The following is an 18,694-nucleotide window of genomic DNA, read 5'->3' as shown; positions in this document are numbered from 1 at the left end:
CTGTGGACATATCTTTCCAGATCTAGACTACGTAATATAATGTGCCTGGAGCTCCAAATTAAATGAAACATATGTTCCTGGAGCTAGACAAAATCTGATTTAGCCTTGAATGTCAGAAGGCATCAGCACAGTTGTCTGTAACCTTGTTCTGCATTATCTTCTGCTGCAGGTATTTTTTTCTCTGCTACTCTAATTGGATATTGAGTTTAAACAAATGTCATTCTAGGGAAGACATCTCCATGCCAGTGATGAGTTCAGGTCTGTGGAAAGCAGATGGGAGTGTCAGTTATTACACTTTGCAGGGGAGCTGCAGTACCAATTTCTCAGACTGTTTATGAAATCCCGGTAACAAAATAAATTCCTTGACGGTATAGAAAAAATGTACGTGTTTCAAATCAAGCGCAAACTCCTGAAAGTACTGTAAGACGCTATGTTATCGCAATCTTGCATTCGAGTTCCCATGCAGCCCTTCCTGCTCACTAGTCACCATAATGACTAATGTAATGTGACGTACGAGTGAATAAATACAGGTTCTGCAGCAATATTTCTTTTTGATTAGAAGAGCTGTGTTCAGCAGCCTGCTTGTTTACAATGTAATGGGGCCGCTTCACCTCACCGGAAGTTTTTTTTGCCATGCTCTGAATCGCAAACACGGCGCTGCTCATACCTGGAAATGTATCCTATTTTGTGATGTAAATTGGAGGATTTACAAGTTACTGTGTACATTTTACTTTTTTTGTGGCTTGAAATGCACTCATTTAATCATTAAACTCATTGAATGATTCTTTCTAACTCCAAAATATAAAAACAGTGATGCAGTTCCCCTTTAAAAACACACCCCTCTGCAAGGCAGCAAGTTGTGGATTTTGAACTCCTGGAGAACAAGTGCCATTTCTCAAACTAGTGTCGCTGCTGTCCACCAGTCTGTCTGTTTGTCCGTCAGTCCACCAGTCTAGTCCGTCCATCTGTGCCTCGGTCAGTCAGCCTGTCTGTCCATGTCTGTCCATCAGTTCCTCTGTCAGTCTGTGCATCAATGTCCGTCTCTGCTTCAGTGAGTCGGTCTGTAGTCTGTCTGTCCATCCGATGGGATGTGATGTCCATCAGATTGTGCGCCAGTCAGCCTGTCTGTCCATCTGTCCATCAGTTCCACTGTCAGTCTGTGCCTCAATGTCTGTCTGTCCCTGCTTCAGCGAGTCAGTCTGTAGTCTGTCTGTCCATCCGATGTCTGGCTGCCTCTCCGCCTGCTGGGTTTCCTGTCCGGTTGAGACCCTGTGTGTCTCTTGCAGCGGAGGCCCGGGAGGAGATCACCAAGGTGACGTTCGGGGAGCTGCGGCGAGATGTGGCGCTGTACGCCGCCGCCATGAGGAAGATGGGCATCCTGGCGGGGGACCGTGTTGTGGGTGAGCCTCCTCCCAGAATCCCCAAATCCCATACTCGTCGGACGGCCTTCATGGAGCCAAACCAAATCCCAAAACCCACTCCCAGGCTTGCAGATCACTTTCGTTGGTTGTTACTTTAGTTCCTGTGCTCTCAAGTTTTGTCTTCTTCCTCGTTTCCCTGTCTGTTTTTCCATGACGGCAACAGCTCTTCAGGATGAGTTCCCAGGCTTTTATATGTATCCATTGTTTTTAAGAGCGCTGCAGTGGAGGAAGCTCAGTGGAGTCGCAGTCCGCGATGCAGGACTGGAGGCATGTGGAGAGACAGTGGGCGCTTTATGCTGCCGGAGTGCAGAGGCAGTACAAAGGATCGTTTTTCTGTCTCAGAAACTCTTGACATTTGCGAACCTCAGTGGGCTTGCAGGTCTGGGACTCTTGCGTGCTGGGTCCGCGTCGGAAAGGCAGAGGAGGGTGGGGCGCTGTGCTTGTGTGTCTCTTGTCTGAAAGGCAGGAGGGGGGGGGTGGTTGTGCTCAGGGCGCTGGGAGTGAGTGAATGGGGGAGGCTCGGCAGTCCACTCTGATGCTCTGACCAGACAGCGGTGCGGCTCGACTTTTCCTGATGTCACAATCCAGTTCCTGTCTCAGAGCCAGGGATCCCCAGTCCTGTTCCTAAGGAAGGGCACTGAGTCTGCAGGCTTTCACTGGCCCTCCAATCAATCAATCAACCAATCAATCAACCAATCAGTCAATCAATCAATCAAAGTTTATTTATCAAATGCACAACAATACAGATTGGCTTGCACTTGCCCAGCAATGGATGGGTATAAAGCAGTTTGGCAAATGAGTACAGTACAGCGTGCAGCAGTAGTTTCTGGCAATGAAATGTCGCTCAGCAAGCTCACCGGGGGGGTGGGGGCGGGTGGGAATAAAAATAAATATCACAGAATTAAAAGTTACAGAATAAGGTTACATAATAATAGTGCAATTAAAAATTGAAGAAAAAAACTCAATATAAATAGAACTGCTACATATCCAGGGTGAATGCAATACGTGATGTCCAAATATTGCAATATGCAGTGTGCCAAACACAGTTTTCATTGTATGTCCATGTAACCTCACCACTTAACAGGGACCATTAGCATGGTTGCTGAAGGTGACTGCAGCGTGACTGTTTAGCAGTCTTATTCCTGGAGGAAGAAGCTGTTGTGTAATTTATTGGCCTTTGACTGAATGCTTCGATAGCGTTTACCGGACGGTAGGAGAGAAAACAGTTCAGGGCGTGGATGTGCTAATGAACTGTGCTGACTGCACCACCCTCTGTGGGACTTTGCGATCATGGGCGGAGCAGCTCCCACACCAGGCAGTGATGCAGTCAGTCAGGATGCTCTCAATAGTGCACCTGCAGAAGCTGGCCTGGATATGTGACGGCATGCTGAACTTCTTTAGCCTGCGGAGAAAGAACAGGCGCTGCCGTGCTGTTTTGACCATGGTGTTGGTGTGGTGGGTCCAGGTTAAGTCCTCTGTGATGTTAACTCCCAGGAACTTAAAACTGCTGGCCCTCTCCACTGCAGTCCCGTTGATGTGGATAGGTGTGTGATCTCCTCTCTGATGTTTCCTATAATCCACAATCATCTCCTTAGTCTTACTGATGTTCAGAGAGAGGTTGTTCTCCTGGCACCATGCTGCCAGGGTTTCAACCTCCTCCCTGTACACAGGCTCCTTGCCATCTGTGATCAGGCCGATGACTGTTGTATCATCCGCGAACTTAATGATGGAGTTTGAGTGATGCCTGGTGACACAATCATCTGCAAATAAGGAGTAGAGGACAGGACTAAGTACACATCCTTGGGGGGCTCCAGTGCTTAGAGCCAGCGTAGAGGATATGTTGGTGCCCACCCTCGCCCCCTGTGGACGTCCCGTCAGAATCCTGACGCAGGATTGCACACTCCTGCTCCGAGCGTTGCCCGTGGCTTTGAAATGGTCTGATGTCAGGGGCTCTGAAGTCTAAGGATAGAGAAGCACCGGTTCCTCTGCATCCAGGGATCCATCACCATCACCAACGCAGTCAGATGTCCGGCAGCGGGTGGGAGTTTTGCTCACTATCCAATTAGAATGAAGTCAATGTATAATAATAGTATCCAGCAAGGAATGGAAAATAAGCTCTGTTCCAGGGCATCTGGAGGTGCAACACCCCTGTGATGGCTCAGGCTGGTGGGAGCCAAGACAGCAGCTGAGAACAGAAGAAAAGCATGATTTCTGCTGGGCTGCACAGGCTGCTTGATTTAGACTGGAGGGCTAAACATGACATGGTCTCTGTACGTGACTGTATTTCCTCTGTCCTCATGTGTTTTTCGGCCTGTGATCCTTTATGTAACGGATTCTTCAAGGCATAGGGCGGCTGTGCGAGGAATCAGACTTGCTGTGGATGTCTGCTTGGTCGAAGATTTCAGCCCTTGCCAGCTGTGGGACGTCTGGCATTTGTACCCCTGGAGCTGTATCACAGTTACACAGTACTGAGTGGGAGGGGGGAATCAGGAGGACAGAGCGAGTTCCCGGGATGTGGGCTCAGTGGACAATGTGGAGTTAAGAGTGATGTGGCCCGGGCGCTTGTGTTCCTGCCTCAGCAACTCCGACAGGCCTGCCTTTCAGCAGCTTCTGTCCTGGGAGGGTTTCTCTGCTCCCTGATTGGTCGGGAGCTCAACGCCCCCCCCCCCCCCTCCCCAGCCCTCTTTGGAATGAGAGAATCCCTGGTGCACTGAGGCCAAGGCGCCTGCGGTAATCACCATCCTAGCTCTGCCTCGCTTGTGTGCCGTGCCGTGTTCTACAGATGCCAGTAGATTAAAAATCCTGTTTTGCGAGTGCCCTCTATTGAATCTTGATTAGGTGTCCTTAATAAGGTCACATATTTTGCACTGGTAATGAGCCTCATTTCTGCTTATCCTGTTCTGTGACTCCACTACGTATGCAAGCATCTCCTGTGAAGTTTGATGTTCTGGGCGTTGTAGCACAGATGGCAGAAGACAATAGCTGAAAAATGGGATATTGGGTATTGTACCTAGTGCTTTTTACGAACAGAATGTTAAGCCTGCCATCTGTACAGGGCATTCTGCTAAACAATTTTCAGATCACTGGCCTGAGGTCTTTTAGGTCACATTTAAAGCTTGATGGCTTGGCAGAGAAAGGAGGAAATCATTTTTTGGTTGGTGCTTTTAAATACGTACTTGCAGTGCCTCAGTGACACAGCCTCATGCGTGGCTTGTGTTCCTATCAGTCCATCTCTGAATCTCGTAACCTACCCGAACAGGTCTGATCTGTTGGTCCGCATTGCTTTTCAACCAAACAGAGTGGCGTGACCATTCAGCGCCGCTGCCTCACAGCTCCCACCACGTTATTTCCTACCACAAGCCCCTCACATAAGATCAGACAGCTCTGACAAGTGCAATTTGAGCTCAAGAGCAGCATTTCAAACTTCTGCCATCACTGCAAGAGGACTCAGGATCTGGATATTGAAATGCTTTAAACAAATGGTTAATACAGGACAAGATCCAATAATGCCAGGATAGCATTGTTTAAAAGAAATTTGATGAGTGGGATAAAACTGCGTCAGTCGAAGTTAATTTACTGCTTACGACTGTACAACATTGCTAAGTTTTCAGTGTGAAATCCTGTGTTCTGTAATGCTGTTCTGTTTGGATGGAAATGAAACCGATGCTGCTTGAAAACAGGACTGTTTGCATTAGTAATATCCTGAAATGTCCTGAGCATTCTGGGCAGTAATCTGATACCTGGGTTTTGAAAATATCACTACAGCTACAGAAGACCGGTCACAGGTGGAGCACTTGTTTTTAGAGTTGGTCAAGAAGAGGTCAAAGCTTAAATCACCCAGGTGTCATGTAAGCCTTTCTTCTTATTTGCTTAATGGGAAATCTCTGCAGGTGGACCTGCGGTACTGGATTGGCATACTGGATCAATAAGTGTTGTACTTCTTTAGAAACTGTTGTCTGTAAGAAATGGGGATTCAGGCTCATAATAACAGTTTCATTCAGTATTTTAGCCGAGATACATTCCTAGTCCAGATCAGCGCTGTCCTGCCGCTGCCTGTGGGCAGATCTGGAGGAGATGCAGGCTGACACAGCCGAGGGTCAGTCGGGGGTCAGTCGGGCACTCTGGATGCAGGGCTGAAGATGCCCAACGATGCCTGCAGGCTCAGGCTAAGCCCCAGACCGAACCAGAGGGCTCCTGGCTGAGTCTGGTCAGAATAGCAGCACCCTGGATTGACTGACTGGAATCCCCAGCGCTTGGCAGAGGGGTTAAAAAAGACTGATTTGGGTGCAGGCTGGGCTGCAGTGGGGTTTCCCACTGGCTGGCGTAGCTGAGCGGAGCCGGCATCCCACAATCCCCCACTCCCGCCCCTGTGCCTTCGTTTCATGTGGTCCCAGTGCATCTACTCAGACTCCCACCCGTGATGCTTGCGTGGCCACTGCGTGTCCTGTTCGGGGTCTCTCTGAGACACAGGGCAGTCTTCCCAAACCCCCAGTGTCTGCTGCTGTGACCCCCACCCTGCACACGCAGGCTCGCTCACACTCTCCCCAGTAACTTGCCCTGATGAGCCTGATGAGTAACTTGCCTTGATTGATGAGGTAATAAATTCAGCAACGGGAAGCACACTGGCCCTCGTGGGCTGTTCCATTGAAGGGATTTGGTTGCTTTTGTGATTAGCCTGCTTGTGTTGGCAGTTGGAGATCAGAGCCTATTAATAGCAGCTGGTGCTGGCTGGAATCCTGTGTGGAGCATTAGAGGAGTGAGGGCGGACTGTCGACTGAGCCCAGGGACCAGGAGAGGAACCCCTCCTGCTCCTGCACTCGAGGGACTGATCTTGTCTTGCTCTGCCTCAGGCATGTTTCCGATGCCGTCCAAATAAAACCACCGTGGACAGGCGGTCTGCCCTCCACGTCTTTTTACTGCCCAGCTTTGTTGTAGCTGAGGGATATATTGTGGACCAAACAGGCTAAACTGCAACCTGCACCAATAAGGAAGAGGTTTCATCGGTAATGGCACAGTGAAATTTGTGCCTAGAGATTGCTGTTACGTTTGCACTTTATTGGCACAATAGCCATATTTAGTTCAGTATAATAGAATGCATTGAGCAGCAGCAGTGTTGTCCTTGTTGTTCAGCAAATCTGGAGTTATTTATAGAGTGCATGCACTGCAATTCACTTAACCGTCCCGTGCCTCTCCTGGCTGACGTCACTGTTCAGCAGGGTCTCAGGTTTGTGGGTTGGATCTGAAATGCAGCTCATTCCGTTGCGCTCCAGTTCTTTCAACTGCTGGGCTCCCAGCTGCAGGGAGAGCACAACGAGCCTCCCACGCCTCCAGCGTCTCTGTTCATTTCCTGTTTGACCTCCTTTTTATGTTTTTATTGATCGACTTGTCAGTTGACATTAATTAGGGCAAAGTACTCGGGGCACCCAGGACTCAACCAGCCATTGATATGGGCTTGGGTAGGTAGCAGAAGGCAGGAAAACGGCATCCTTCTAGATCACTACATGACACCTTTAGGCTCGTACTGTAGCCTCTCATAACACATCGGAGATCTCGGTAGAAGGCGTGTGCGGTGCTACAGAATGATATAAGACTGCAGTGTGTGTTGGACCTAATACAGGTATTCAGACTCTGGCATTGACAGTCAGCCCAGCAGGTTTCTTCAGAATGAACAGTCCAGTCATGCCCGGATTGCAACATGTTTGCCTTTTTTATTGCTTCCCCATATTGTCTAGAAGATGAATGTGGCGTGTCAACATAAACATCATTTACCGGGGGGGGTGGGGGGTTGGTTTGCCCAGTCTGGCATTTGTCGATCAATCTCGTGTCCCTTTTTCATCAGTTTCGGTGGTTTGGAAGGTTTGGCGGTAAGGAAACGCGGGGGATGCCGGCACCGCCTGTATGTCGGCCGACCGCAACCAGCTACACTCCATCACTTGGGCTCATAAGGATCGCGAAAATCAAGACATCGGTCTGTTTTCCTCTAGCGCTTCCATTCCCTCGAATTCCTTCGGCCCCACATGTGCGGACTGGTCCTGCGGGAGTAGCTTGTGCTCAAAATAGCACTTCCTGCGACGCGAAGGGGTTACCGCCACGGTGAAAACACCCCTCCAGGTTGAAACAGAGGTTGTTTTGTTTTAACGTTCTTCTATGCCTGTTGGCTATTTATGGGCTGTAAATAAATAGTGCTTATTGGGTATTTCACAGTGGCACTCTGGCATCGTGTTGGTGGTGAGGCGTCCCACAGGGTAGAATGTTCCTTATATAATGTAACGCTTACGGCCGACAGGTACTGTGTAAGAGCCGGCTTACCAGAGCAGGTGACGTCGCCGCCCTTCCCTGTGATAGCAGGACTACAGCTACTGGGCTGTAGAGAGATCTCTCTTTGGCTCACCGGGCTGGGTCCCTGCTGAGTGACGCGGGAGTCCCGGGTTCGAGCCCCCGACGGTGGGGGGCCGACCTAATGCGGCAAGGGCGCCCGCCTGAGCCCCCGTTGCGTTACAGTATCTAATCATCCCATTCATCTGCATTGAACACTTTCTGCAGGCGTCTACGTTTCTTCAAGAAACTCTCCACTTGTTATTGCGCTGGGGAGTCCCAGAGCGCAGCACGGGCTCAGGAGCGAGTCTGTTCCATGCGAAATAAGCGAATCAAAGTCAGGAGTTGAGGTTGTCTCGCCCAACGTGGGCACGCGGCTTCGCTGTTGACAGCAGTAGTAGAAAAAGGGCTCCAGGCCAAGCAGGAACAGGGAGCAGGATCTGAGCGCGGGAAGGGGTGTGTTTGCTCACACACCATCGGGGACACTCCACAGCAGAATGGAAAATAAAAACTTGCACATGCAGGAGAACACGCGCAGTGTCAATTTTGCGTTCTGTTTAGGCTTTAGTTAAATCCGCTTGATGAGAATCTAGACATGGTCACGAATTAAAGGGAGGCTCTTCAGCCCAGGTACTGTAGCTTATTGATCCAGGTACGTCACCCAGGCGTTCAAGGTTATTGTCATCTGTACCTGGGTACAGCGAAATGCTAACTTGCATGTTTTCCTCACACGACAAATGACATAAAAGATGACATAACATTGATGTAGAAAATGACATAACCAATGACATCACAATTCTTGGAGACAGGAACATGGTAGCAGCTCTAATTTTAACCAGCATTTAGACAGCAAAATGCAGGTGGTGGCAGTATTTTGAGTTCAGTGCAAAATTCAAGTGGTTCAGTTACCGAAACAGAAATGTGTAAGTTGGGGGGGGATTTCAGGGTATTGCTTTTGACTGCAAAGCCTGTGTCCAGTGGGTTTGGTTTATCAATTGTATTTAGGTTTATACACGATCAGTTTAATTTGAAATGTTTTTATGACAAAGATCTTACAAGGGATGTTCTTGACTAGAGACATTGTTCGTCTGACCAGCAGTAGGTGATGTTTTGACAGTTATAACCTCAGACCCTCCTGTTCAGGTCCAGTGCTGTAGCTGTAAAAGCCCAGTACAGGCTTGGTGTTACTTACTGACAGGCTGGACCTTGGGCAGAACATGAATCTTATTTCATGAGGCCTGGAAAAGGCATGTTCCTGATCTGCGCGGTCAGGCTCCTCCCGGTACGAATCTTGAACTGCGTGACCCATTTTCTCCCTGCCTCTCCAGGGCAAGACTCCCATCAGTATTGCAGGGCTACAGTACATCAAACATGAGACAGTCTGGGAGACTGAAAAATAATGTCTCTTGAAATATTTATGTTGATTTTCTTTTAAAAAATACATAATCCAGTCACACTAGAACGATGCGACTTGCTTTATTTTTAAATGCATTTCCCTTTAGTTCTCACCTGTGTCGTCTGGTTCATATTTTGAATATCGCAATGAGGTCCCCTCGGAGTCTTCACTGTATTATAGTATGGTCTATACTGAAGAGACTCAGTTATCTGAGCCTCTCAAATAGGAAAGTCTCTTAAGCAGAGGAATGGTGGCTCTGCTCTGTTGTGGTTTCAGAGCAGCAGTATCTTTTTTATAACATGGCGGCCAGAATTACGCATAATATTCTTAACAAGGTCTTACTACTGTGTTATCCAATTTTAACATAACATTCCTCGATTTAAATTCTCCAGTTTAAAACTCCATAAGCTGATAAAGGTTAGCATTCTGTTTTATTCCTTCCCTACCTGCTCAGGTTTAAGAGCAGCACTGTTCTGAAATAAGAGCTGTCAGCTAAGCTATGCCTAGCAGTCGCTCTTTGAGATCAAGGTGTATGTTATGGGCTCACTTCAGGAAGCAGTAGGAGCACTTTGAACCTGGAGATAAAGAGGCTTTATGCTAGGCTCCTGATGACTGGCCATGGCATTCAATGGGTGGATTCTGTGCAAAACATACTAAACCCCAGCTTCTGCTGCTGCCTCCCGGACAGGCAAAATGAAAACTATGATCTCTGGGTCATACTTAGTCCACATTTCGCTCTTAGTCATTCCTGACACGCCAGCTGTAAAGAGTGCGCCTCATTATCAGAAAACAATAAAACCAGTAGTAGAGACCGATTTGTTGCAGGGCAGGCCTGCTGAGCTTGTGGGTTTTCCAGGTCTCTTGTTTTTGCAAGAGCTTTAATTGGCCCAGCAAGCTAATTGCCATATTGGTTACTACCCATTAAAACGATTAAGGAGTGGAAGTTCTGCAGTGGAGTGGATTTGAGGGCAATGCAGGCTGCCATAGCTGAGACTGGATACCAAAAGCCTGAGGTGTGGGAGTGTGTGGTCTCACCTTGCCTTTATTTTTAGGTTTGGGAAACCAGAAATATCTACCTTTGTTAAAGAACTCTCGCCAGTGCATGGCGGGTCTGCAGGAGTCAAAGTATATGCAGTGTCCCTATGGGGCCACCAGAGGGCGCCTTTGTCCACTCGAGGAGGATTGGCCTGCACAGGGGGTCTCTAGGATCGAGCCCCAGAATTTGCAGGAAATCGTTTTGTGCTTCAGAAAAGAAAAGTCCTCCATTTTACTGCCCCCCGTCGTGCGTGAGGGAAAAGTGTGGAGCGCGCTGGTGCTGGTCCTGGGGTTTCTCTGTCCCCGTGCCTGCGCTCAGGGGTGCCTTCTTGTTTCAGGGTACCTGCCCAACGGGATCCACGCCGTGGAGGCCATGCTGGCCACCGCGAGTATAGGGGCCATCTGGAGCTCCACGTCTCCGGACTTCGGGGTGAACGTAAGTACGAAGCAGACTTGTTTATGAAACCGAGCTGGGGACAACCCAAGAAAGCTTTCGGGATATTTCAGCACTCCTGTGGGGTCAGGGGGTGGGACAAGTTAGGTGTGGGTGGGGCTAGACTCTGCGGTAACCCCTGTGACGCATAGACCGCTGCTGACTGAATGTGACTCTGTTGAGGTTTGAAGTGTTTCTGTTCTGTATGAGTGACTGTGGAAATGGACCGCAGTCCTGATTTCGCAGAGTGGTTATTAAGTGAAGATAACAAAAAAGAAATTCATTGACGGCATCGCAAATTCCGAATTAAGCGCAAAATCGTGAACTTTGTGAAAGGACTGTTTGCCCCAGTGATGTCGGAAACTCCTGTCTTTGCCACGGGCGAGAGCAAGAGTTCCCACGAACCGTGACGCCATGCGGCCCTTCCTGCTCACTAGTCCCGGTAATGACTGATGTGATGTGATGTGCGAGCGAATAAGTACAGGTTGTGCAGCAGACGTTTCACTGCAGAAATGTCCCAAAGTGATGTGCATGCAGAGTTCAGAAGTAGTATTTGTCGGCAAAACCTTTCTCTTGCTCTGGACGTCGAGAGCATTATTTATATTGAATTAAAAGAGATGTGTTCACAAGCCTGCTTCTTTACAATGAAATTAGGCCGAAACACGTCACCGGAAGTCTTGTTACCTCCTCCTGAATCTCTGAATCTCGTTCTGAATGATGGCAATGTGGTGCTGTATGTACCTGGAAATTTAGTCCATTTTGTGGTGTAAATTGGAGGTTTTACGAGTTAATGTGTATATTTTACTTTCATTGAGGTTTGAAATGCGCTCATCAATGCTGAATCTTTCTAATCCCAAGTTAAAAGAATACCGTTGCAGTTTTGCATTTAATGTGGTAGCTCTAGTTCGGGTGTTTAAAGGTCTTGGCAAAACAAGAACCTAGATAAAAGAGGCCTCTCCCTTATGACTCAGCTGATGAAGATGCTTTCCCTTGTGGAGGCTGGGTTCCGAGTCTGAGTCAAGTCACTAGCTGAGTGTGACTCTCCTCCCATCAGCGCCGGAGCTCCAGCAGGGGGCAGTGTCACCTGCGACAAGTGAAAACATGAATTGCAGGGCTCCTAGCAGTGAGTCAAGATGGGAAAAACTTAAAATCAGGTGCAAATGAATGGAGCCGTCCAGCCTGATCCATACGTCTCTGGAATATCGGCTTCGGCAACACGGCTGGGTAGCTTATTCCACACTCCCAGCACCCAGGCACAAATGGCAAATACAAAACTGGGTGTGTATAGCAAAGAACAAATTACTGGCTTTTTGCAAATTAAAACATCTAAACTCGGTTGTTAAATGTTGGGCTTTTATTGAGACCTCACTGGCAATTCTTTGTTTAATGAAGATGAGTGGGCAGCATCTCTGTCGTCACTGTTCAGCTATAAGGTGTGAAGGCTCTTCAGTAGGTCTGAATTAGGTATGAATTAGGACTGTAACTGCAACTGCGTTTCCTCCAAAGAAGTAGGAGGCAGAAGAGGATATTTCATATCTTTGATAAGAAGATTATCTGTCCGATTCATAATTTTAAGATTAATCTCCAGCTAATTGTTTCCCTCGGTCGAAAGGGATTATCGGTTTAATCACACTGTGATTAAAAACCCAGCTCTGCCAAGGAGAGATTCCTCGACAACCAGGAGGCAGTAGGGCTTTTTTGCAGAGAGCCGAATCTTGTTTTGTGTGCTTTGACTGCCCTCCAGCGGTGAAAAGCGGTACATCACGAAAAAGCGAAAAATGACCGTGACGTGTTTTGAGACGTCAATGTAACGGCATTAAAACAACATACCCGCGTTATTAAGTTACGGTGCTTTTCTTACTTGTTCTTTGTGTAAATAATATAATGTTACATTTATAGTGGCGTCTGAACCACGCCTGGATCCAGTCCAAATGTTTAGATTGTTTCTGTTAGATTTAGATTCTTTCACACGCCCGGCGGTTCTGACGGTTCCCTGTCCCGGTTCCGTTTCCCCCTCAGGGCGTCCTGGACCGCTTCTCCCAGATCCAGCCCAAACTCATCTTCTCCGTGGCCGAGGTGGTCTACAACAACAAGACCCACGACCACATGGAGAAGCTGCGCAGCGTCGTGAAAGGTGGGGCGATGGGGGAGACCACCGGGGAACTGCGGGGGGGGGCGTGTCGCGGTTCCCGTCAGCGACGTCATGGAAAGAGATTTGGGGGTGCAGGGAGTGTCCCCTGCGTCCCTAGGACGCACGCGGCAGTATAGGCTGCGTTTGCCTTTTCAAGACATCCTTTGCGATGAACTGAGGTGGTGTCGGTCACACCTGCCCTCAGACCCCCTCGTTATGGCCCCAGAGAGGGAACTCTAGGCCCACCTTCAGACCTGAGTGTGCAAGAATAGAGGGCAAAATACGTAGAGTGCTGCAGAAAATATAAACTGTGGTATTGTAACGCTACGGGGTTCAGGTGGGCGCCCTCGCCTGCTGCCTTCACAGGTCGGCCCCCCACCGTCGGGGACGTGAACCCAGGCCTCCGGCGACACTCAGCAGGGACCCAGCCTGGCGAGCTAAAGAGAGATCTCCCCTCAGCCCAGCGGCTGTGGCCCTGCTATTATATTGTGGGGTTCAGGTGGGTCTCTGCGTCAGCATGCGTAGGCTGCACAGGAACAAGTCATGGGTTTATTCCAGGCTGAAAAGAGAAGAAAGACGAAGAAAGCTCCACAGCCGAAACGTTGTGTTTCCTTTCTTCTCTTTTCAGCGTGGAATAAACCCATTCCTTGTCCCTTTGCATATTATATTGTGTACAGACCTCTACACGTTATGTTGCGTAAAATAGGGAATGTAGTGTTTTGCTCTCACTGAAATTCAGAGACGTGTTTTTGTTTTTCCTTAAAAGTGTGGAAATAAGACGCTGGAAGACCTCGACACAGAGCTTGCAGTGTCCTGTAACGGCGGGGGGGCGGGGGGGTTTAAAAGCCCGAGACAGCGCCGCCAGTCGTGGTCGGGCTGGACTGAGACTGGCCCTGCTGCTCCCCTGACCCGCCGGCCTCAGGAGTTTCCTCCAGCGCTGGACACCTGGCAGGGGAGCTCAGCCGGCCCAGGGGGCTTTTCAACCAAACGGGGGGTTTTCATCCTTCCACCGGTGTCTTTCAGGGCTTCCCGACCTGAAGAAAGTGGTGGTGATCCCTTACGTCCGTTCCAGGCAGGACACGGACCTGTCCAGGGTTCCCAACAGGTAGGGGACGAGAGCCGGGGAGAGTCCTGGTTTCTCCGGAGAGCCTCCCTGTGCAGTCCGCGCTGTTGAATACTGATACTGCCTTTATAGCGGTGAAATGGATAATATATTGCAATCATTTTATATCCATCTCCTGCTCTGTGCCTTCTGCAGCTTTATCCAGGAGGTCTTTTGACAGCCCCTTGCTGCCCACAGTTGACTCTTTATAATAATAATTAATAATTGTTACACTTATATAGCGCTTTTCTGGACACTCCACTCAAAGCACTTTACGGGTAATGGGGATCCCCTCCACCACCACCAGTGTGCAGCCCCACCTGGATGATGTGACGGCAGCCATAGTGCGCCAGAACGCTCACCACACATCAGATATCAGTGGGGAGGAGAGCAGAGTAATGAAGCCAGTTCAGAGATGGGGATTATTAGGAGGCCATGATTGGTAAGGGCCAATGGGAAATTTGGCCAGGACGCCGGGGTAACACCCCTACTCTGCCCTGGGGTTTTTAATGACCACAGAGAGTCTGGTCCTCGGTTTTACGTCTCATCCGAAGGACGGCGCCTGTTTACAGTATAGTGTCCCCATCACCATACTGGGGCATTAGGACCCACATGGACCGTAGGGTGAGTGCCCCCTGCTGGCCCCAATAACACCTCTTCCAGCAGCAACCTTAGTTTTTCCCAGGAGGTCTCCCCTCCAGGTACTGACCAGGCTCACACCTGCTGGGCTTCAGTGGGCTGCCAGCGGCGAGCTGCAGGGTGATATGGCTGCTGACTCTTTACTTTGAGTTGCAGTGCCCAGGAGGGGAGAGGTACAGGAACAGCTGGTTTTATTCTGAAAACGTGAGAATCCCTTGTGTGATTTGGGAGGCACCTGGTTTCACCCCAGCAAATTTTCCTAGGTTTCTCGTTTGTAAGGGCTCTTCTGGTTTTCAGTTGGAGCTTGTGTGGTGCCGCATGTAGATAAAGGTCACAGTTCAACGCGTTGCGGTTTCTGGCTGTTAGGCCTCGAAACGTCTTACTGTAGAAAGGGTGTGGAGACTTTCTAGAAGCCCTGTAGGTTCCGAGAAAGTTCTGCGAAGTCTCCCTGAAAAGAGGGAGGTGTTTCCTGTGCTCCAGGGACGATAATGATCTGTTTTACTAACCTTGCTGGGCCACCTGAGTGAAATCCTCTATCTAGCCGATTAAGCTCAGCGACTAGAATAGGTGGCGTTTCTCCGGGCGCATCTCCTCCACGACCTCTTGAAAGAGAGAAATGCTCTTCACACGGGGTCCCTTGGTGTGCTTTTCCTCCCCCAGTGTGTTTCTGGACGACTTCCTGGCCACGGGTAAGGAGGGGGACCAGGACCCCCAGCTGGAGTTTGAGCAGCTGCCCTTCTCGCACCCCCTCTTCATCATGTACTCCTCGGGGACCACGGGGGCGCCCAAGTGCATGGTGCACTCCGCGGGGGTAGGTCCTGACCGCTCCTGGGGCCGAACTGGGGGCACAGCGGGGGTGGGCGGCTGTGAGGGCCGCAGGCGTTGGAAGATAGCTCTGTGCGCCTCTCCTGCTCATTCTGTAGCGTCTCTGGGAGTAATTGTCCAGGGCCTGCGGAGGCGACAATTGTGTGTCTTAGCCTGGAGGTCTGAGAAGCAAAACAGTGTGTGGGCGACAGCACCTGACCGCGTTCTTCAGTCTGTCGCAGCTCCTAGATTCAATGCAAATTGCCGCTAATGTGGGCTCGACCTCTGGAGCCAGACGTTTTTTCCCTCTGTGCTTCATGACTGTTTTTTGTCACAATAGTTTCGTTACTGCTGGCTTTTCTTTCGGGGTACACTAGGTGGCAGCAGAGTCCCACCAAAAGAGTGGAGATAAACGCCGCCAACATCAATTCCCTCCTGTTTAAGCCAAATTTAGTTCACGTTCAGACAGTTTTAGATTGAAGTCCTTTGTAATACATGGCAAGTTTCTGTTTGTTGATATTTGTCAAATATTCCGCTGTATTGAAACTGTACTTGAAGTCGTTTGTGCAGCTCCCCTGAGCTCAAAGGCTTAAACGTAAGCAGGCGCAATCACAGGTCTCGCCCATCGTTCCCGATCATCGACGTACAGTAAGCCCCCCCACTGACAGCGGAAATCTGGTGGCAAACGTGTAGAACGTTTCTGCTTCGCTCTGGGCCTGAAATGACAAGGGTGTTGCGGTGAAAATGACAGAGGCAGAATCTGTCTCCCTGCGTCTGCCTGTGACTCGCTGCTTCGCGCAGGTAACGATTTTCGATTTAAAACAAGACACCCTCTCCTAGCCTACAGCGGCCGGATGTGCAGAAGTGAGAGTGATATACAGTGCCTTATTTATTGGCTATTTCACTGCCCACCATTGACTAAATCATTTAAGCAATTGTATCCCCGTTGTCTGTAAACATGTCAAGAGAGGCTCATTAAAGGGAATGCACTGATGAGCACGGTTCTCCAACACAAACAAGTGCCCAGGCAAAAAAAAGCGACACTGCAGCCATTTCTGTATTGACATCTTCTCAGACAGCAGCTCGTTCCTGGTAATTATCTAGCGGCGTCTTTGTGCCGTTAATTGACCCTCTGTTAACGCTGCTTTGACAACAGTGGTGCTGTGTGTTTTTTTTTTCCGGTAGTGCTGTTAATTAAGGCAGCTTCTTGGGCAGGGAGTGTCCAGTCTTTCATTGCGTTGGCTTCTGAGCGGCAGTGTGCTGGTTCTCTACCACCTGACAGAGTTCATGGTTTTTTCATTATCCTCTACCGCACTGCTTGGCTACATTACAGTAAGCAGCCTTATTGTGTTGTAGCAGGGAGGATGTGGGCAGTGTGGCAATGGAACAGACACAAACAACTACTGCAGCCTCTGCAGCTCAGTGCATGGTGCATGGCCTGATGCAGAAGCTCAGGCAGGGATATTTCACCCAGGGGGCTGCTGGGAAGTCCTGTAGGATCACTGGGTATCCCCGATGTGTTGAAGGACACGCGTGTAAGTTTTAATACCCCCCCTTTGCAACCTGCTTTCAGCTGGAGCGATTAAATGAGCCTGGCTTTTTTAACGTTGTTTGCTGTTTGGTGTGTGGGTTGGAGACATCATTTATTAGGAAATGCTTTTTTCTGCCTTTCAGTGAAGGGTGCTGACAGGATTTCTTTTATCGTGGTTCTTATTGAAAATAATGGTAGAGGCAAGAAGCCTGTGTTCTGTGGTTTAATTCGAGTTTAAGATGTTGCCGTACGTCACTGTCAGCCGTCTTAATTTGCTGACAGATTTTATACGTCTCTTTGTAGGCGAGTAGGGCACGTCTCCGGACTGCCCTGGGGCTTCAGAGATCGCTTACAGAGCACAGGGTGGTCTCAATCAAGCACTAGCAACGCCGTGCTCCTGTCCTGTCTTATAGGAAACAAGACTCGATTGCAGGTGTATGATCGCTGTGATCTAAGTGTAAATTACTGTAAAGTAAATACAGATTGTAATTAGGCTGCCCGGACTCCTGTGTCGTGGAGCAGTTTGAAGTCCTGTGGATAGTGCTTCACGCGGTACTGCCCGGCCCGGCCCGGCCCGGGGGTTCTGTAGTGACTGTTGAGGTCTGAGCTCTGAGGTCTGGACGATCAAAGACCCGCAGCCTGTCTCTCACTGCGGCGGGGCGGTGGTGTCAGAAAAGCTCAGGGAGTGCTAAGAGGTCATGGGAAGAGCATTGCATCACTACAAGGAATATTTAAGAAAAGACAAGATCACTTTATTAGCCATATACAATTTCATGCATTAGACTTCAGTAGACGAGGGACCCCAATTCACCACATGTGCCCCTCCAAATTCTTTTTCGCATACAGACAGAGAGAGAAGCTTGGGGTTAGAGTGCAGGGTCACTTCACAGCTGGGGTGAAGGTCCTTGCTCAGGGGCCCTACGGAGTAGGATTCCTCTGCCGGCCGCGGGATACAAACCGGCAACCTCCCAGCCACAGGCGCAGATCCTGAGCCACAGCGCCACCGGTCCGCCCCGATTTGGAGGTCTGGGGCACATGTGGTGAATTGGGGTCCCTCGTCCACCGAAGTCTGATGTTTTAGAATGACACTAAAGAGGCCTCTCCACGGACATTGATGGGATGGTGACTCTCAACACCCTAAAATGCCACCCCAGTTTTCTGCGGCCCCTGTGTTCTTGCATCCCACCCCCATCTGGCTCTCCCATTCACTTTCATTTCCTCTAATGCCCCCCCCTCTGTCTCCACAGGGAACCCTGATTCAGCACTTGAAGGAGCACGTTCTCCACGGCAACATGAGCAGCAGTGATGTCATCATCTACTACACCACCGTAAGTGTGGCCCCCGCTCTCGGACGGGAGGAAGGGAGGAGAGAAGCTTGGGGTCAGAGTGCAGGGTCAGCCAGGCTTTATACAGCACCCCTGGAGCAGTTGGGGTTAAGGGCCTTGCTCAGGGGCCCAACAGAGTAGGATTCCTCTGCCGGCTGCAGGATTTGAACCGGCAACCTTCTAGCCACAGGCACAGATCCTGAGCCACAGAGCCACTGTTCCGCCCCAATTATATATAATGGCTTAAGGAGTACTGTATATACTGAACTCCTCTTTCTCGAAGGCTTATCTCACAATTCTTAAAAATGTTCCAGTTCACCTTTAAGGACGAATCTTCGCATTTCTAAAGAGATCAAGTCACTTATTAGTGATTCCCAGGGAGTTAGAGACTCTAGCAAAACCTTATCCCGATGAGTGTGAGAAATTCCCCACCCACTAAAGCCTAAATTAAACAAGAGCGCCATGCCTCGTTTTCTCCTTCCTCTTGCCCTGCGGAGCAGGAACTTCCTGCGTTGGTGGAGTCTCGGCGGGGTCGTGACCCCAGTGGCTGCGGTGCTGACGC

General features: G+C 49.6%; 1 protein-coding gene across 1 annotated transcript in view; it reads left to right on the top strand.

Annotated features, from left to right (window-relative positions):
* Positions 1 to 18,694, top strand: part of aacs (acetoacetyl-CoA synthetase) — a 50,245-nt gene that overhangs the window by 3,392 nt on the left and 28,159 nt on the right. The window contains exons 4-9 of the mRNA XM_088618791.1: positions 1,287 to 1,400; positions 10,506 to 10,603; positions 12,620 to 12,734; positions 13,755 to 13,836; positions 15,133 to 15,283; positions 18,055 to 18,135. Of these exons, the coding sequence (XP_088474917.1) occupies positions 1,287 to 1,400; positions 10,506 to 10,603; positions 12,620 to 12,734; positions 13,755 to 13,836; positions 15,133 to 15,283; positions 18,055 to 18,135 (641 nt within the window). The remainder of the gene's footprint in view (positions 1 to 1,286; positions 1,401 to 10,505; positions 10,604 to 12,619; positions 12,735 to 13,754; positions 13,837 to 15,132; positions 15,284 to 18,054; positions 18,136 to 18,694) is intronic.

This window comes from Lepisosteus platostomus, chromosome 24 (genome assembly GCF_059453375.1).
Source record: "Lepisosteus platostomus isolate fLepPlt1 chromosome 24, fLepPlt1.hap1, whole genome shotgun sequence".
NCBI lineage: Eukaryota > Metazoa > Chordata > Actinopteri > Semionotiformes > Lepisosteidae > Lepisosteus > Lepisosteus platostomus.
This window is presented reverse-complemented; position numbering and strand designations above follow the sequence as displayed.